The sequence below is a fragment of the Oncorhynchus masou genome, chromosome 23 (genome assembly GCF_036934945.1).
Source record: "Oncorhynchus masou masou isolate Uvic2021 chromosome 23, UVic_Omas_1.1, whole genome shotgun sequence".
NCBI lineage: Eukaryota > Metazoa > Chordata > Actinopteri > Salmoniformes > Salmonidae > Oncorhynchus > Oncorhynchus masou.
The window spans coordinates 39,172,190-39,192,774 of NC_088234.1; the positions used below are offsets into that span (position 1 = coordinate 39,172,190).

Sequence of the window (20,585 nt, forward strand, 5' to 3'; positions counted from 1 at the left end):
ACCTTTCGGTTACTGGCCCAAAACTCTAACCGCTAGGCTACCTGCCACCCCAATAAATGCTGGGATGATGTAAATAAAACTAGGCTACATTACACACTGCAATGGATATTCCAACCCTGAGCCCCGGCCTGCTCTGCTCTGCTGATCCAAAACTTTGTGTGCTGCCTAACTAATGGCTGTGCTGCGTAGGCCTAGTGTCAATTCAGGAAGAGAGTCAAAGGCTTCCGAAAATACTTTTTTATTAGGCCTAGTCCCCAAAAAAATCACTATCTTCCACACGGACTAGCCTATAGCCTATGTTCTGTTCAGTTGGAGAAGGAGAGCGCAAAGCTGATAAGGAGGACAAGAGGTCAACAGAGTTATTGACCTCACAATAAGCCAGATTTGAGTAACTTACATTGTGGTGCTGAAACTTGAAGCAGCAGCGGCGGTACAATCATTCGGAAATGGACAGCTCATGGTGCTGAGAGTAAGCAAATTCGAGTAATGGACAGCTCATAATTGACTCCAACCATCTTCCTTTTAATTAGACTTCACTAACAACAAGATGGCTTTGTTTTGTAGCATATTTCTTCCTATTTAATAAATAAGAGGTAGGCCTACCTGTTTGACAGACGAAATTAGGCTATACGCTGCTATATCCATAGATTTGTCAGTCAATTCCTCCACCCTCCATGCACTCTTTAAATGACCCATCTCAGTGTCAGTGAAGGGCTTTCAGTTAGAACCAAGACTTGAATTGAAGGGGTGAGACCTACCTTTTATTCAAGAAAATGTCAAAAAGCACAGTCCTACCCCTTGTTAGCTTAATGATGCACTATGCAGAAATAATTCTGCCATTTCCTGGTTGCTAAAATTCGATATCAGTTCATGAGACAAAGCAAGTATAGAGAATCATTGTACCATTTAAACCGCTGGGAAATATATTTTCCATAACCAAAAATATTGTATTTTCAGCTGTTTGAAGCTGTTGTACAAAACCGCTGGTGTACAAAAGTAAAAGATGCAAAAAATTAACTTAAGAACGGGAGGCATAGAAATAGAGCACATAGAACAGAACTACCACTTCTTAGACTAGCTTTCGATGATAATTACATATCTATAACACACAATTCTACGTGCATTTGGTCTGGTCTCTCTTAAAGGTACATATTGGATCATATAATATAATTAAGCAATAAGGCCCTGGGCGGTGTGGTATATGGCCAATAAATCATGGCTAAGGGCTGTTCTTATGCATGACGTAACTCAGATTGCCTGGGTACAGCCCTTAGGTCTGATATAGCACGGCTGTCAGACAATCAGCATTTAGGGCTGAATCACCCTATTTATAAAGTGATCTATAATTTATAGCAAAGACATATGGGGATATCTTTGTTTTGTTTCTTTGACATTCAGAGGCTGAGCTACCACCTATAGCTGAGGAGACAAAGAAATACACTTTGCGCGGGAAGTAATATAATAATGTCACTATCAATTGGTTAAGCAATTCACATTCTGTACAATAGAAGATGTTTAAACTCAGACAGCTTTTAGGGAAACACTTGTGACCTCTCGTTGGGTTATGCCACGCAAGAAGAGTTAACCAGCAGTTAAAGCTGAAGTTTTTCTGCGTTGTAATGCCTCTGTCTGGGGTGGAAAGGTAGGCATAACTTTTGTAAGTACAATGCTCAGAATCCTATTGACATCTCAGATTTAATTATTTGCAAACAGGGACTGTTTTGTTGCAAACAAGACACACTGATTTGGCATTGGAGAAATGTGGTAAGGTGAACACAGGCCTATTTCTTTGTCCATTCTTAGCCTGTAATTTCGGTTAAGAAATATTCTCCTAAAATTATGTAGAATTGTATGAAATGTTTATTATTTTTTATTTTTTTTTCACCTTTATTTAACCAGGTAGGCTAGTTGAGAACAAGTTCTCATTTGCAACTGCGACCTTGCCAAGATAAAGCATAGCAGTGTGAACAGATGACACAGAGTTACACATGGAGTAAACAATTAACAAGTCAATAACACAGTAGAAAAAAAGGGGAGTCTATATACATTGTGTGCAAAAGGCATGAGGAGGTAGGCGAATAATTACAATTTTGCAGATTAACACTGGAGTGATAAATGATCAGATGGTCATGTACAGGTAGAGATATTGGTGTGCAAAAGAGCAGAAAAGTAAGTAAATAAAAACAGTATGGGGATGAGGTAGGTGAAAATGGGTGGGTTATTTACCAATAGACTATGTACAGCTGCAGCGATCGGTTAGCTGCTCAGATAGCAGATGTTTGAAGTTGGTGAGGGAGATAAAATTCTCCAACTTCAGGGATTTTTGCAATTCGTTCCAGTCACAGGCAGCAGAGTACTGGAACGAAAGGTGGCCAAATTAGGTGTTGGCTTTAGGGATGATCAGTGAGATACACCTGCTGGAGCGCGTGCTACGGATGGGTGTTGCCATCGTGACCAGTGAACTGAGATAAGGCGGAGCTTTACCTAGCATGGACTTGTAGATGACCTGGCGCCAGTGGGTCTGGCAACGAATATGTAGCGAGGGCCAGCCGACTAGAGCATACAAGTCGCAGTGGTGGGTGGTATAAGGTGCTTTAGTGACAAAACGGATGGCACTGTGATAAACTGCATCCAGTTTGCTGAGTAGAGTGTTGGAAGCAATTTTGTAGATGACATCGTCGAGGATCGGTAGGATAGTCAGTTTTACTAGGGTAAGTTTGGTGGCGTGAGTGAAGGAGGCTTTGTTGCGGAATAGAAAGCCGACTCTTGATTTGATTTTCGATTGGAGATGTTTGATATGAGTCTGGAAGGAGAGTTTACAGTCTAGCCAGACACCTAGGTACTTATAGATGTCCACATATTCAAGGTCGGAACCATCCAGGGTGGTAATGCTAGTCGGGCATGCGGGTGCAGGCAGTGATCGGTTGAAAAGCATGCATTTGGTTTAAAGGCAATTTTTTCTCTGACCTGCAAATACAATGATAGATTCATGCGATGCTTTTACTATAAAGGACATCTTTCCACCCCTACTCTTGTCCACGGTGATCTGCGAACCCACAACTTTCTGGCCCGCTGCCCAGTGTGCTAACAAAATTCCTGCGTTGCCATGTAATGCTTACAAGATGAATAACAGTTTCTAAAACTGCATATCTAAGGCTCTGGTCTGTCCACAAAGTGAGGGTAAACAGTAGACATGTTCTCTGCTACCCACTTTGTTTGCATTATTATTTTTGGTTTAGGGGGGGGGTTTTAGGATAAATAGATTTTACTGAAGGGAGCGGCATCCATTTTCATTTCAGAGAGGTCCCATTATTCTAAATAACGTTCACCCCCCAGGTTTGGTTACTAAATAATTGACACCAAAGATGCTGGATAAATGGAAGCCGTTTACCATTTATTTATTTTGTAACCTTTATTTAACTAGGCAAGTCAGTTAAAGAACAAATTCTTATTTTCAATGATGGCCTAGGAACAGTGGGTTAACTGCCTGTTCAGGGGCAGAACGACAGATTTGTACCTTGTCAGCTGGGGGATTTGAACCTTTTGGTTACTAGTCCAACGCTCTAACCACTAGGCTACCCTGTATGAAAAATACGGGGTGGCTCTCTCATAGACACCAATGCAACAGCAGCTGGGTCTGGTCTGCTAAGTTCATTGACTTTCATTGTACCAGGGGGAAAAGCCAGAGGTGTCTCACGTGCTCTTCCGTCTCTGCTGACACACTCGACGACTTATCTGTTCCCGGGCCACGGAGGACTGGAAGATGGAAGAATGGAGGTGAGGACGGACCATTGCCCAATTGAGATCAAATCAAATTGTATTTTTCACATGCGCCAAATCCTTACAGTGAAATGCTTACTTACAAGCCCTTAACCAACAATGTAGTTTAAAGAAAAATATGTGTTAAATAAAAAATTGAAATAACAAATAATTAAAGAGCAGCAGTAAAAGGTCTTCTTCTAAGGTCTTCGAAAGCCAAGTTAACAAACAGATCACGACCATTTCGAATCCCACCGTACCTTCTCCGCTATGCAATCTGGCTTCCGAGCTGGTCATGGGTGCGCCTCAGCCACGCTCAAAGTCCTAAATGATATCATAACTACCATCGATAAGAGACAATACTGTGCAGCCGTATTCATCGACCTGGCCAAGGGTTTCGACTCTGTCAATCACCACATTTTAATCGGCAGACTCAACAGCCTTGGTTTCTCAAATGACTGCCTCGTCTGGTTCACCAACTACTTCTCTGATAGAGTTCAATGTGTCAAATCGGAGGGCCTGTTGTCCGGACCTCTGACAGTCTCTATGGGGGTTCAATTCTCGGACCGACTCTCTTCTCTGTATACATCAATGATGTCGCTCTTGCTGCTGGTGATTCTCTGATCCACCTCTACGCAGACAACACCATTCTGTACACTTCTGGCCCTTCTCTGGACACTGCTAACTAACCTCCAGACAAGCTTCAATGCCATACAACTCTCCTTCCTTGGCCTCAAACTGCTCTTAAATGCAAGTAAAACTAAATGTATGATCTTCAACCGATCGCACCTGCCCGCCGGTCCAGCATCGCTACTCTGGACGGTTCTGACCTAGAATATTTGGACAACTACAAATACCTAGGTGTCTGGTTAGACTGTAAACTCTCCTTTCCAGTCCCACATTAAGCATCTCCAATCCAAAATTAAATCTAGAATCGGCTTCCTATTTCGCAACAAAGCATCCTTCACTCATGCTGCCAAACATACTGACTATCCTACCGATCCTCGACTTCGGCGATGTCATTTACAAAATAGCATCCAACACTCTACTCAACAAATTGGATGCAGTCTATCACAGTACAATCCATTTTGTCACCAAAGCCCCACATACTACCCACCACCGCGACCTGTACGCTCTCGTTGGCTTGTCCTCGCTTCATACTCGTTGCCAATGACTGGAATGAACTGCAAAAATCGTTGAAGCCTCTTATCTCCCTCACTAACTTTAAGCACCAGCACACAGATCATTGCACCTGTACATAGCCCATCCAACTACCTCATCCCCATACTGTATTTATTTATTTTGCTCCTTTGCACCCCAGTATCTCTACTTGCACATTCATCTTCTGCACATCTATCACTCCAGTGTTTAATTGCTATATCTTAATGACTTCGCCACTATGGCCTATTTTATTGCCTTACCTCATTGCACACACCGTATATATACTTTTTTCCCACTGTATTATTGACTGTATGTTTGTTTATTCCATGTGTAACTCTGTGTTGTTGCATGTGTTGAACTGCTTTGCTTTATCTTGGCCAGGTCGCAGTTGTAAATGAGAACTTGTTCTCAACTAGCCTACCTGGTTAAATAAAGGTGAAATAAAAAACATTTGAACTATTAGCAAGGCGGGCAGGTCTCCATTGCCAACAATAGCAAAGCAGGCATTGTGACGTCGAACAAGTAACCTGGGAATAGAACGTTCGGAAGGTGAGTTGGTGCCACGGTGCTCAATAGAACTAAGAGGAGCTGGCAGGGTGAAAAATGCCTTCAAGACTATGGCAGGCAGCTGGGACATATGGTGCTATTATGAAACTGGGCTCCACGGCGGATGCAGTGAACTCGTTTTTATCAGAACAAAAACATTGTTAAAAATGTCATATGTCCAGCCTACCACAGGTACATTCAGATCGACGTCGTAGAGGTTGGTGTTCAAAACATTATTTGTTGTAAAAACTGCCTCCAATTATTGTGACAGCCTCGTACTGAACATATAATGCTTGTTATGTTGATCGATTTGAGTATTTCGTGCGGTTCTGTCAGTCAAACTATCACGCTCTCAAGTAAAAGTATCACAACTCGCCTCCCGCAACTAGCATGCGCAAGCGTCGCGCGAATGTTTCCGGAAATAGAAACACATTTATTTTCTTTATTATTTTTAACAACAAATCAATACAGAAAGTACATGAGGGAACACAAGTATATATATATTATATACAATGGACAATCGAGCTAGGGGGTACAATATCACATTACAATTACACAAGGACCTTAAGGGACATACATGCACTTATAATTCTAACAGCTTTTTTGTCTGTAGAGTATTTAATTTTCTTAAAATACAGTTCAATTTCTTTTTGTAGAATATGACAATGTGTGTTTTTTGATGTTGTAAATTAACATTTGTGTATATGAAATTTGGCCAAAAGAATAGAAACACAAATGGCATGTAAACTCGCCGCGATCCACTGATGTTCCAAGGCGAATAGTGTTTTGCCACTGTCTGGTGTCGACTAGTTTGATCCAGTCTCCTGAACACGCGCAGTCGGTGTAAACAGGAAGAATCTGCGGAAACTAGGGCTAATCTAAAAAGAAGAGTCGAGATATTCACAGGAACAAATATATACTTTATTAATCGTAAATGTATGTTTTTTGTTGCGCACAAGTATGTCAACAGATATGCAATATGACATAATATTATTCTAAATTAAGTATTTTTTTGCACAGCGGAAGGCAGAATTGCTAGCAACATTAGCCAACGAGCAAGCTAACGCTACCTATTCATATTTTGACAGATTGGTAACTGAAGCTAGCTAACATCTAGCTGTCGTTTCGTTTTACTAGACACTTGTTTGCGTGAATCTAATTTGAACAGAAAAGCCGAGCAATATTTGTTGTGTTCTGCGGCCTGTGAGCATATCCTCCAATTCCTCGCTATCACCGGAGTTTCAGATCTTGTTCAAACATATTTTTTTCTCTCTCAACCCTGTCTGGTGCTAGCTACGAGAACAGACCGTCTGTAGAAATGGTTCAGAAAGACAAGCCGGTGGTGGATACGTCTCAAGCGGAGACTGAAACGAGCCCATGTTCGGGGCCATCTAAGGCTGGTTCCGAAGCATCTGGCCTCGTGGAAGAACCCATAAACATAGAGGTGGAGCTGTCGGGCCGCAGGAAATTCATCAGTGGAGTCGTGGAGGGTGAGCAAGAACATACATATAACGTTATTGATAAATTACGTTGTTTTGTTATAGTTACTGTCTTTGATGCATACTGGATTTGCAGACTAGTCAGATGAGAGTGGCAGAATCATTTGCCAGCTAACTATTACTTTTACAACTGAGCTTGATACGTTTTAGAGAATAATTGTGATTATTCAGGACAACGTGTAATTAACAATTGTTCAATTTCGATGACCCATCTGTATGAATTATGTGTGTCGTTATGTTTAAACCGATCAGTATAGCTGTATGGGGCAGAAATGAGCGTTTGAATCAGGACAGACTCCTCTCACAAGCATGTCAATGGCACACTCCCATAAAACCTGAGACGTCTGTGGCATTGTGTTGTGACAAAACAGCACACTTTAGCGTGGCCTTTTGTTGTCCCCACCTGTGTAGTGGTCATGCATATGAAGAAGCTGATTAAACAGCCACACCTTTCTGGTTGATGGCTTATCTTGGCAAAGGATAAATGCTCACGTACAGGGATGTCTCAAATTTTGTGAACAAATTTGTTTACATTTTTTGTGCATATAGAACATTTCTGGGATTTTTTATTTCAGCACATAAAACATGGGACCAACACTTTACAGGTTGTATTTATATTTTTGTTGAGGATATAATTGTAAACTTTTCAAAGCGCCGGTAGTTACTTCAGATTTCTATCACCTGAATCATGTCAAATCAAATTTTATTTGTCACATACACATGGTTAGCAGATGTTAAAGCGAGTGTAGCGTAATGCTTGTGCTTCTAGTTCCGACAATGCAGTAATAACCAACAAGTAATCTAACTAACAATTCCAAAACTACTGTCTTATTTATACACACAAGTGTAAGGGGATAAAGAATATGTACATAAAGATATATGAATGAGTGATGGTACAGAGCAGCATAGGCAAGATACAGTAGATGGTATCGAGTACTGTATATACATATGAGATGTGTGTAAACAAAGTGGCATAGTTAAAGTGCCTAGTGATACATGTATTACATAAAGATGCAGTAGATGATATAGAGTACAGTATATACGCATACATATGAGGTGAATAATGTAGGGTATGTAAACATTTATATTAGGTAGCATTGTTTAAAGTGGCTAGTGATATATTTTACATCATTTCCCATCAATTCCCATTATTAAAGTGGCTGGAGTTGAGTCAGTGTGTTGGCAGCAGCCACTCAATGTTAGTGGTTGCTGTTTAACAGTCTGATGGCCTTGAGATAGAAGCTGTTTTTCAGTCTCGGTCCCAGCTTTGATGCACCTGTACTGACCTCGCCTTCTGGATGATAGCGGGGTGAACAGGCAGTGGCTCGGGTGGTTGTTGTCCTTGATGATCTTTATGGCCTTCCTGTAACATCGGGTGGTGTAGGTGTCCTGGAGGGCAGGTCGTTTGCCCCCGGTGATGCGTTGTGCAGACCTCACTACCCTCTGGAGAGCCTTACGGTTGTGGGCGGAGCAGTTGCCGTACCAGGCGGTGATACAGCCCGCCAGGATGCTCTCGATTGTGCATCTGTAGAAGTTTGTGAGTGCTTTTGGTGACAAGCCAAATTTCTTCAGCCTCCTGAGGTTGAAGAGGCGCTGCTGCGCCTTCTTCACAATGCTGTCTGTGTGGGTGGACCAATTCAGTTTGTCTGTGATGTGTATGCCGAGGAACTTAAAACTTACTGCCGTCTGGGCCTGCAGCCTTGCGAGGGTTAACACGTTTGAATGTTTTACTCACCTCGGCTGCAGTGAAGGAGAGTCCGCATGTTGCAGGCCATGTCAGTGGCACTGTATTGTCCTCAAAGCGGGCAAAATGTTATTTAGTCTGCCTGGGAGCAAGACATCCTGGTCCGTGACTGGGCTGGTTTTCTTTTTGTAATCCGTGATTGACTGTAGACCCTGCCACATACCTCTTGTGTCTGAGCTGTTGAATTGAGATTTGACTTTGTCTCTATACTGACGCTTAGCTTGTTTGACTGCCTTGCGGAGGCACTAGATACAAATACATGCATACTTGCTGAGCTCGTGCACGTGTTTACATGGTTCTGCGCATGCTTCCGGTGAACGCATTACCAGCGCTTTGAAAAGTTGATGTAATAATACTTTCCTGTGGATATATTGTCTCACATTGCTACCTCCAAAAGGACCAACGGAATTGTCTTCATGGCAAACGCGTGGCAGCTGAACGTGCCAAGCCAGGGTAATAGATGGGGGTGGATGTCTGCAGACCTGAAATGTTTGCTATGTGTGTTAAAACTGACTCTTTGACTTTTGTTTTCAACAGGCTTCTACGGCCGGCCATGGACAATGGAACAAAGGAAAGAATTGTTCAGGAGGTAATATAATGGCTGTGTACAGCAGGCTGGCGTAGGGTGTTGACTAGTGCTCTATCATAATGGAATCGGTGAATGTACAGTAATTTTTAATGTCATTGGAAATGTTTTCAATGAACGTTGTCAATATGTTCTGTGATAAACAAAGTAAACCGTGTCACACAAAGCCTGTGTTTATCACAATATGTGTTGTGTTACCCAGACAGCAGAAATGGGGCTTGAACACTTACCTCTACGCTCCTAAAGATGACTACAAGCACAGGATGTTCTGGAGAGAGATGTACTCAGTAGAAGAAGCAGGTGAGCTTGTCTCATCATGGCCATGGGTTGAAATGATTCCTGTCACATATACCTACATATAAAAGTGCACAGGTGTTGCTGTTTGTGCTTGTTGTACTAGATTTCTTTTGGAATGAATGAGCTTACTCTGAAATGCATCAGCATTAAAGGGAAGGTTGCACAATATATTTTCACAAATCTAGCAACTTAGATTGATATCCCATCAAAACAGTCTTTACGCAAAAGTGTATTTTAACAATAATATATTCATATACCAAAAATACATGGCAGCTTTGACGCCATGAGAAGAACTGGTAGGGGTGGCCGTGCACTGTTTACCTGCATTCATTTTGATCAAAATGCGTGAGATGGGAAGACAGTCCGACCTCTTCGGGCAGACTAACAACAACAGAAGAGTAGATTCAACATGAAGCTGATGCTAAGAAACCGCTCTTTGGCCACACTCAAATGTAGGTTCCAAGTCCACTGACACCACCTGTGTTACTTACAGCACCACGGTGGGCGGTTTCGATGCTGGATGTGAATCGAGTAAGTAGGTACTAAAGTGCCAAAAGAGTTTTGGCATGTTCGGTTGTTAGTAGATGATGATAGCCAGCTCGCTAAGTGCACCGGGCCATGCAAAACTAACTTGCCTCACACGGATCTAGCGTGGGGTTTTGGGATGGAATAAGCTAGCTTCAACAACAATTCCAACAGAATACTACACGTTTTGTAGAGATTAATGGTCAAATACCAATCGGATTAATCTCATTGTTTATTGCAAGTACATCTTTATTTTTTCTGAACTGCCTGATCTTCATTGGCCTATATACAGTATACAAAAGTATGTGGATTCGGCTATTTAAGCCACACCTGTTGTTGACGGGTGTACAAAATCGAGCGCACAGCCATGCAATCTCCATCGACAAACATTAGCAGTAGAATGGCCTTACCGAAGAGCTCAGTGACTTTCAATGTGGCACCGTCATAGGATACCACCTTTCTAACAAGTCAGTTCGTCAAATTTCTGCCCTGGTAAAGCTGCCCAGTCATCTGTAAGTGCTGTTGTTCTGAAGTATAATCATCTAAGCGCAACGAAGGCCCGGCCGCAAATTGGTAGGTCACACAGGAACGGGAACGCCAAGTGCAAAAGTGCTTAGAACGTAAAAATTGTCTGTCCTTGGTTGCAACACACACTACCGCGTTCCAAGCTGCCTCTGGAAGCAACATCAGCACAAGAACTGTTCGGGAGCTTCATGAAATGGATTTTCATGGCTGAGCAGCCGCACACAAGCCTAAGATCACCAAGCGCAATGCTAAGCGTCGGCTGGGGGGGGTGTGTAAAGCTCGCCGCCATTGGACTCTGGAGCAGTGGAAACGCGTTGTCTGGATTGATGAATCATGCTTCACCATTTGGCAGTCCGATGGGCTAATCTGGGTTTGGCGGATGCCAGGAGAGGGCCGCCCACCAAAACTCACTGACCAGGCAAGGAGGGCATTAATCAGACAGGCAACAAAGAGACCAAAGATAACCCTGAAGGAGATGCAAAGCTCCACAGTGGAGATTGCAGTATCTGTCCATAGGACCACGTTAAGCCATACACTCCACTGAAATGGGCTTCACGGAAGAGTGACTTGAAAAAAGCCATTGCTTAAAGAAAAAAAAATGCAAACACGTTTGGTGTTCGCCAAAAGGCATGTGGGAGACTCCCCAAACATATGGAAGAAGGTACTCTGGTCAGATGAGATTAAAATTGAGCTTTTTGGCCAGATGAGATTAAAATTGAGCTTTTTGGCCATCAAGGAAAACGCTATGTCTGGCGCAAACCCAACACCTCTTATCACCCCGAACACCATCCCCACAGTGAAGCATGGTGGTGGCAGCATCATGCTGTGCGGATGTTTTTCATCATTAGGGACTGTGAAACTGGTCAGAATTGAAGGAATGATGGATGGAGCTAAATACAGGGAAATTCTTGAGGGAAACCTGTTTGTCTTCCAGAGATTTGAGACTGGGATGGAGGTTCACCTTCCAGCAGGACAATGATTGTTTAACACTTTTTGGTTACTGCATGATTCCATATGTGTTATTTCATAATACAATGTAGAAAATAGTAAAAAATTAAGAAAAAGCCTTGACTGAGTTGGCGTGTCAACTTTTGACTGGCTCTGTGTGTGTGTGTGTGTGTGTGTGTGTGTGTGTGTGTGTGTGTGTGTGTGTGTGTGTGTGTGTATATTTATCATAGAATTTTCTGCTGATAGAATTAAGAAAACACAGGATATGATCGGATGATAAGTTGGCTTTATTCATAGTGCAAAATCAATTTTTCTAAAACAACCGGAGGACTAGGTATGATGTTGGTCTTCACTGTCTTATGTGGACAATTGCTTCACTCCTGCTGATATTCACTCGTTTGTCACTTTTCCGAACGCTTTCCATCACGACTTCGGTCAAATTCAGATTAAGTATATTTCTCCCAAAATACAAGGTGAAGTGATATGTCATTTTGGGACTTTTATTTGGATAAAACAAATCAGAATGTTTTTAACAGTAACCTAATTCTGCAATCTTCGCTTAATTTTTTTAAAAAGGGAATTAAGTTGCCTCCTTGAACATTCTCATAGCATTTCAGTTTTACATTTCTAGGTCTGAGCATCCCTTCAACAATTCATAACATATTTTAAATATTAGTTATAATACAGCTATGTAATAAACAAACTGTCTCACATATTTTACATCAATACAAAGTGTGTGCGAGTGAGTGGCACGTTGAATAGTAAAATTTAAAAAGACATTGCTGTGAAATAGTATCTATAACAACTAATGCATCTCTCTCTCATAGAACAGCTGATTACCCTGATCAGTGCTGCAAAGGAGTATGGGATTGAGTTCATCTATGCCATCTCCCCGGGCCTCGACATCACCTTCTCTAACCAGAAAGAAGTGTCCACACTCAAAAGGAAACTCGACCAGGTAACACAAACCTGTTTTAAAAAATGCATCCCAAGGCCGCCCGGGTGGCGCAGTGGTCTAGGGCACTGCATCGCAGTGCCAGCAGAGGCTCTGGGTTCGAGCCCGGGCTCTATCACAGCCGACCTGGAGTGCCATGAGGCGACGCACAATTTGCCCTGTGGCGGGCCGGGTGCAGTGCACGCTAACCAGGTCACCAGGTGCACAGTGTTTCCTCCGACACATTGGTGCGGCTGGCTTCTGGGTTGGACGTGCGCTGTGTTAAGAAGCAGTACGGGTTGTGTTTCAGAGGACGCATGGCTTTCGACTTTCGTCTCTCCCGAGCCTGTACGGGAGTTGTAGCGATGAGACAAGATAGTAACTACTAACAATTGGATACCACGAAATTGGGGAGAAAGGGGGGTTAAAAAATAAATAATAATCACAATTTTTAAAATGCATCCCTCCTTCCCTTTCAGACAATGCACTAATGCTAATAATGATAATCTTTCATCACGGTCTATAGTCTTACATCCTTGACTGAGTACATAGCTCCTCTAGTAATTTAATATGGTAGACTATGTTATAAACCTTCCAAGTTCCAGAAAGGGATGACAATTCCAGCCACATTGGTCAGAGAGAAATTCTAACCCGTTTAAATTGTAATGAATGGCTGTAGAGGTATAATCATGATTTTACTTACAAGTCCCTAATCAACAATGGAGCCAAGAAATAGTGTTAAGAAAACATTTACTAAATAATGAGGCAAAATGTGTAGGGGTACAGGTTAGTCAAGGTAATTTGTATGTGTAGGTAGAGGTAGGTAGAGGTAAAGTGACTATGCATAGATAATAAACAGAGAGTAGTAGCAGTGTAAAAGCAAAGGGGGGGGGGGGGTCCAATGTAAATAGTCTGGGTGTCCAAATGATTAATTGTTCAGCAGTCTTATAGCTATATATGTCCTGGATGGCAGGAAGCTTGGCCCCAGTGATGTATGCTCCAGCAGGTGTATCTCACTGATCATCCCTAAAGCCAAAACCTCATTTGGCCGCCTTTCCTTCCAGTTCTCTGCTGCCTGCGAGTGGAACGAATTGCAAAAATCTCTGAAGTTGGAGACTTTTATCTCCCTCACCAACTTTAAACATCTGCTATCTGAGCAGTTAACCGATCGCTGCAGCTGTACATAGTCCATCGCTATATAGCCCACCCAATTTACCTACCTCATCCCCATACTGTTTTTATTTTATTTACTTTTCTGCTCTTTTGCACACCAGTATCTCTACCTGCACATGTTCGTCTGATCATTTATAACTCTAGTGTTAATCTGCTAAATTGTAATTATCCACTCCTATGGCCTATTTATTGCCTACCTCCTCATGCCTTTTGCACACAATGTATATAGATAATTTTTTCCTACTATGTTATTGGCTTGTTTGTTGTTTACTCCATGTGTAACTCTGTGTTGTCTGTTCACACTGCTATGCTTTATCTTGACCAGGTCGCAGTTGCAAATGAGAACTTGTTCTCAACTAGCCTACCTGGTTAAATAAAGGTGGGGGGAAAAAATGTCTGTACGCACTACCCTCTGTAGTACCTTACTGTCGGATGCCAAGCAGTGCCATACCAGGCGGTGATGCAACCGGTCAGGATGCTCTTGATGGTACAGCTGTATAACTTTTTTGAGGATCTGGGGACCCATGCCAAATCTTTTCAGTCTCCCGAGGGGGAAAAGCTGTTGTCGTGCCCTCTTCACGACTGTCTTGGTGTGTTTGGACCATGATAGTTTGTTGGGGATGTGGACACCAAGGAACTTATCTCTCGACCAAATCCTACAGCCCCGTCAATGTTAATGGGAGTCTGTTCGACCCTCCTTTTCCTGTAGTCCACGATCATCTCCTTTGTCTTGCTCACATTGAGGGAGAGGTTGTTGTCCTGGCACTGCCAGGTCTATGACCTCTTTCCTATAGGCTGTCTCATTGTTGTCTGTGATCAGGCCTATCACTGTTGTCCTCAGCAAACTTAATGATGGTGTTGGAGTCGTGCTTAGCCACGGAGTCGTGGGTGAGCAGGGAGTGCAGGAGGGGACTAAGCACGCAACCCTGAGGGGCCCCAGTTTTGAGGATCCGCGTGGCAGATGTGTTGTTGCCTACCCTTACCACCTGGGGGCGGCCCGTCAGGAAGTCCAGGATCCAGTTGCAGAGGGAGGTGTTTAGTCCCAGGGTCCTTACCTTAGTAATGGGGTTTGTGGGTGCTATGGTGTTGAATGCTGAGCCTTGGTCAATTAACAGCATTCTCACCTAGGTGTTTATTTTGTCCAGGGGTGAAAGGGCAGTGTGGAGTGCAATAGAGATTGCATCATCTGTGGATCTGTTGGGGCGGTATGCGAATTGGAGTGGGTCTGGGGTTTCTGGGATGATGGTGTTGATGTGAGCCATGACCAGCCTTTCAACGCACTTCATGGCTACCGACGTGAGTGCTACTGGGCGGTAGGCATTTTGGCAGGTTACCTTCACATTCTTGGGCACAGGGACTATGGTGGTCTGCTTGAAACATCTAGGTTTACAGACTCAGTCAGGGAGCAGTTGAAAATATCAGTGAAGGCACTTGCCAGTTGGTCTGCGCATGTTCTGAGTACACTCCCTGGTAATCAGTCTGGTCCGCGGCCTTGTGAATGTTAACCTGTTTAAAGGTCTTGCTCTTACATCGGCTACAGAGAGTGTGATCACTCAGTTGTCCGCAACAGCTGGTGCTCTCATGCATGCTTCAGTGTTGCTTGCCTCGAAGCGAGCATTGAAGGCATTTAGCTTGTCTGGTAGGCTTGCGTCACTGGGCAGCTTGCGGCTGGTTTTCCCTTTGTAGTCCGTAATAGTTTGCAAGCCCTGCCACATCTGAAGAGCTTCAGAGCCGGTGTGGTAGGATTCAATTTTAGTTCTGTATTGACACTTTGCTTGGTTGTTTGTTGAACTGAGGGAATTGTAGGATTTCTAATAAGTGTCTGGTTAGTGTCCCGCTCCCTGAAAGCGGCAGTTCTAGCCTTTTTCTCAGTGCAGATGTTGCCTATAATCTATGGCTTCTGGTTGGGATATGTACTTATGGTCACTGGGGTGACGACTTCGTCAATACACTTATTGATAAAGCCGGTGACTGAGGAGCTAAAATCCTCAATCCCATTGGATGAAGTCCTGTACATATTCCAGTCTGTTCTAGCAAAACAGTACCCCAACCTTCTCCCTCTGTATCTCCGCATTTTATTCACGCTAATGACAGAGATTTGGGCCTGGTCTCCGGAAAGCAGTATATCCTTCGCGTAGGACTCTGTAACTTTATGCACAACATAAGTTACAAATAATGCGGAAAAAATTAACAAATTAGAAAAGTTGGTTAGGAACCTGTAAAACAGCAGCCTGCGGCGTAATATATAATTATCAATACAGGTTTTATAGCACATTTGATGTACAGTGCCTTGCAAAAGTATTCGGCCCCCTTGAACTTTGCGACCTTTTGCCACATTTCAGGCTTCAAACATAAAGATATAAAACTGTATTTTTTTGTGAAGAATCAACAACAAGTGGGACACAATCATGAAGTGGAACGACATTTATTGGATATTTCAAACTTTTTTAACAAATCAAAAATTTAAAAATTGGGCGTGCAAAATTATTCAGCCCCTTTACTTTCAGTGCAGCAAACTCTCTCCAGAAGTTCAGTGAGGATCTCTGAATGATCCAATGTTGACCTAAATGACTAATGATGATAAATACAATCCACCTGTGTGTAATCAGGTCTCCGTATAAATGCACCTGCACTGTGATAGTCTCAGAGGTCCGTTAAAAGTGCAGAGAGCATCATGAAGAACAAGGAACACACCAGGCAGGTCCGAGATACTGTTGTGGATTTGGATACAAAAAGATTTCCCAAGCTTTAAACATCCCAAGGAGCACTGTGCAAGCGATAATATTGAAATGGAAGGAGTATCAGACCACTGCAAATCTACCAAGACCTGGCCGTCCCTCTAAACTTTCAGCTCATACAAGGAGAAGACTGATCAGAGATGCAGCCAAGAGGCCCATGATCACTCTGGATGAACTGCAGAGATCTACAGCTGAGGTGGGAGACTCTGTCCATAGGACAACAATCAGTCGTATATTGCACAAATCTGGCCTTTATGGAAGAGTGGCAAGAAGAAAGCCATTTCTTAAAGATATCCAAAAAAATTGTTGTTTAAAGTTTGCCACAAGCCACCTGGGAGACACACCAAACATGTGGAAGAAGGTGCTCTGGTCAGATGAAACCAAAATTGAACTTTTTGGCAACAATGCAAAACGTTATGTTTGGCGTAAAAGCAACACAGCTCATCACCCTGACCACACCATCCCCACTGTCAAACATGGTGGTGGCAGCATCATGGTTTGGGCCTGCTTTTCTTCAGCAGGGACAGGGAAGATGGTTAAAATTGATGGGAAGATGGATGGAGCCAAATACAGGACCATTCGCAAGGCACTGTATATATTGCCTCTAAAATATGTTAACCAATCATAAATTTCTACATTTGTGTTTTCTTGGAAAGAGGTGAGTGCAAATGTTAGCATATTAGCAGTTAATTAGAAACATTTTTTGAATTATTTCAACTGACTGGCTAGCTAGCTAACAAACATACAGTGCAAATATATTAATTATTTTACACTATCTTATCACAGCACTGGCAAACCATGATTGACCCACTCCTTAACCAAAATGGCTGACCTTTATATCATCATACGATTCATGTCCATTCTAATTCCTAATTCTATGACCTCTACATCCTTGACTGTCTGCACTTACTCATTTACTGGAGTCTTAACACATCGTCTCATAATTAATACTCCTGCTCAGGTGACTCACTTTGGCTGCAAGTCATTTGCCTTACTGTTTGACGACATTGACCACAACATGTGCCCCGCCGACAAGGAAGTGTTCAGCTCCTTCGCCCATGCCCAGGTGTCCATCACCAATGAGATCTTTCAGTACCTGGGAGAGCCTGAGACCTTTCTCTTCTGCCCCACAGGTAACACACACACACCACACACACACACACACAGGCATTTCTTAGTTTATATGGTATCTCCCGGTTTCCCTCTTTTTCGGGATGTTTTGTGCCTATTGAACACGACCCTGGATAACCTGTATCTGTGTATCGATGTGCCCTGTGTTTATGTATGTAACTGAAATTTGGTCCGGATTCATAGTTGATAGAAGATATAGATTCTGTGTATGTTTTTCTTTGTGTCTTACTAAACCAGAGTACTGTGGAACGTTCTGCTACCCCAATGTTGCCCAGTCCCCCTACCTGCACACAGTGGGAGAGAAGCTGCTGCCTGGTATTGAAGTGCTGTGGACAGGTACAGTAGATCCGAACAAATTCAAATTACACATGTTTTGGCACTCATTAGATTAAACACCAACAGACCTTGTAACATACTTTATAACTTTTATGACTCCTAGATGTATCTGAAATTATGTTTCCAGGTCCTAAGGTGGTATCGAAAGACATCACAGTGGAATCAATAGAGGAGGTCTCTAAAATCCTGAAGAGAGCTCCGGTAATCTGGGACAACATCCATGCCAACGACTACGACCAGAAGCGTCTGTTCCTGGGGCCGTACAAGGGGCGCTCCACGGAGCTCATCCCCCGCCTAAAGGGGGTTCTCACCAACCCCAACTGTGAGTTCGAGTCCAACTTCGTAGCCATCCACACCCTGGCCACCTGGTACAAGTCCAACATGAACGGAGTGCGCAAGGATGTCGCTATGAGTAAGTCTGATTTAGACTTTAGTTTTAATCCTACAATAGATTTAATTTGTCCGTTCTGGCACTCTCGGGTACAGTGAAATTAGTCTGACTGGGATGGACTTTATTTATTTATTCACTTAAATAGATGTTATGTTCTGAAATTTGCCAGATTTAACCTAAAAGGCAAACGTCTTAAAGCAGAGTTGTACAGCTTTGGTCCTGAAGGACTGCTGTGTGTGTTGGTTTTTTATTGTTGTCCTGAACTGGTGTGTTATTGCCAATTAATGACAATAATTGATCGATGAAGCGTCACAGAGAAACCAAGAGTCGTAGGATAGAAGTAACCCTTGTAATCACCCCGATCTTAAAGGTGTAGGGTCTTTTAGCACTGTTATGCATGGTTAATCCACGTGTCTATTTGGAGGCCAAGTGAATGTTTGTTTTGGTGTTTATAGAGTAGAGTAGGGTCACACAATGGCTGTCCCCAAGTCTCATGTCTGTAGGTTTTTAGAATGACACAAAAAGATATGTTCTCGAAAGAGCACAGCATTCTGTCCGTTCAGATGACATGGCTTTCAGTTCCATCCAGTCACATGAGTGGTTTCTCCAATAGAGGAAGGGAAGAGGCACTTTCACAGTATTCAAACAGGCCTGTACATTACACCTTGTTATGGTATCTGTATCTATCCCTGTCCTTCCTTCCCCTTCTCTCCCCCTTCCTTCCTCTCTCTCTCTCCCTTCCTCCCTCTCTCTCCATCCTCCTCCATCCCTCCCTCAGCGGATGGAGAGGACAGTACTGTGTCTATCCAGATCAAGCTGGAAAATGAGGGCAGTGATGAGGAGTTGGAGACAGACATGTTGTACAGCCCTCACCTCGCCCTGAAACTGGCCCTCACAGAGTGGCTGGGGGAGTTTTTAGTGCCTCACCAGTACAACAGTAAGCACTGTGACCTACCTATCATCTCGCATATAACACCTGTGTATGTATTTCTTTTGCCTTACTTCATACTGTATCATTTCGAACAATGTTAAATGTCTCTCAAATCCACCACTGGATTTTAAACACTCGTCAATCATCCATTAAAGCTAGACATTATATATTTTTCATAGTATGTTGATATTTGTTATTTAAGCCTTTTATATATTTGTTGTGTATAGCATGTTGACATTGTCTCTGTTCTCGTCTCCAGGTCGCCAGGTAACCCATAGCGGAGCTAAGAGTTCAGCTATTAACGTGTCATCACTAGGCGCCTCCTCCCTCTGCGCTGGTACTACAGTCACTACAGTGTTCCGACAGCCCATCATGGCCCCCACAGGTGCCCCCGACCCCAATAACCACCCCATGGCCAAGAGTCTGCAACAACAAGAGGTGGGGTAGTTAGTTACCGATATAACTTAAATTATTTTAGTACATAAAGTATGCAATGCACATCCAATGGCTTTGAGCTCATTTCCCTTGTTTGTCTGTGTTGTCACTGAAGTCTCACAACAACAAAAAAAACGGATTTTCATTACTACCGATCGACAATAAACACGCAATAGAATGAAAAGATCCCCGTGGGATCACGGAGATAGTGAGGCGATAACTTGTTTCCCAAACGCTTCTGTTGTTCAGGTGGATGTTGAGAAGAAGGAGTCTGATGAAGAGCCCATGGAGATGGTTGTGGAGAAACCATATGAGACGGAGCCAGAGCCTTTAGCGGAGGCTGAAACTGAGACCAAGAACAGCCTGGTCCTTTTAGACAAGATGGTGGAGGATCTGAAGCCCATGGACACAGACCGGGAGGTCCTAGTTCCTGACTCCAAGTCTCCAGAGGAGGACATTGACATGGCCCCCATGCAGACAGACGAACAGCTCAAACAGGTAAGACGTTTGTGTGTGTCTCAGACCTGGGTTCGTATACGTGTGTATTTGATTGATTATTTGTTATTCTTATGTTCTGTGTATTTTAATATTTTCAATTATTATTGTCAAATAATGTGACCCTAATCAACTACTTCTATTGGAATTTGAAAAGTATTTAAGTGTTTTCAAAACAATTCCTATAAAAAATCTATTTATTTCCAAATACATTATGGGAGTAGTGTTGTCACGACACCAACATTTTACTAGCGATACCACGGAGGGGGAAAAAAAAGTTCTGTGCATGTGCTATGCAAAAACCTGTCACTGAAATTCACACTTCTACTCAATTCAACACATTTTAATTTAACTTCACATGGTTCAGTGTGTAATATAATGCTGAGTATAATGGCATATTTGTGAAGGCCTACCTGTGATTTGGTTGGAGG

The 20,585-nt window shown here is 42.9% G+C and overlaps 1 protein-coding gene across 6 annotated transcripts in view; it reads left to right on the top strand.

Moving 5' to 3' along the window:
- Positions 1-3,695: 3,695 nt before the first annotated feature.
- The window catches only part of LOC135510807 (protein O-GlcNAcase-like), a 39,355-nt gene continuing 22,465 nt past the window's right edge, over positions 3,696-20,585 (top strand). The window contains exons 1-11 of one of the 6 annotated variants that reach the window (XM_064932051.1): positions 3,696-3,777; positions 6,760-6,956; positions 9,247-9,298; positions 9,498-9,595; positions 12,418-12,548; positions 17,397-17,568; positions 17,804-17,902; positions 18,030-18,314; positions 19,072-19,230; positions 19,484-19,662; positions 19,909-20,157. In XM_064932051.1, the coding sequence (XP_064788123.1) occupies positions 3,764-3,777; positions 6,760-6,956; positions 9,247-9,298; positions 9,498-9,595; positions 12,418-12,548; positions 17,397-17,568; positions 17,804-17,902; positions 18,030-18,314; positions 19,072-19,230; positions 19,484-19,662; positions 19,909-20,157 (1,635 nt within the window). In that variant the 5' untranslated portion in view covers positions 3,696-3,763. Of the gene's footprint in view, positions 3,778-5,445; positions 5,470-5,498; positions 5,684-5,963; positions 5,999-6,208; positions 6,403-6,759; positions 6,957-9,246; positions 9,299-9,497; positions 9,596-12,417; positions 12,549-17,396; positions 17,569-17,803; positions 17,903-18,029; positions 18,315-19,071; positions 19,231-19,483; positions 19,663-19,908; positions 20,158-20,585 lie in introns of those variants that run through there. The other 5 variants (XM_064932054.1, XM_064932053.1, XM_064932050.1 and 2 more) reach the window with 5 other exon arrangements.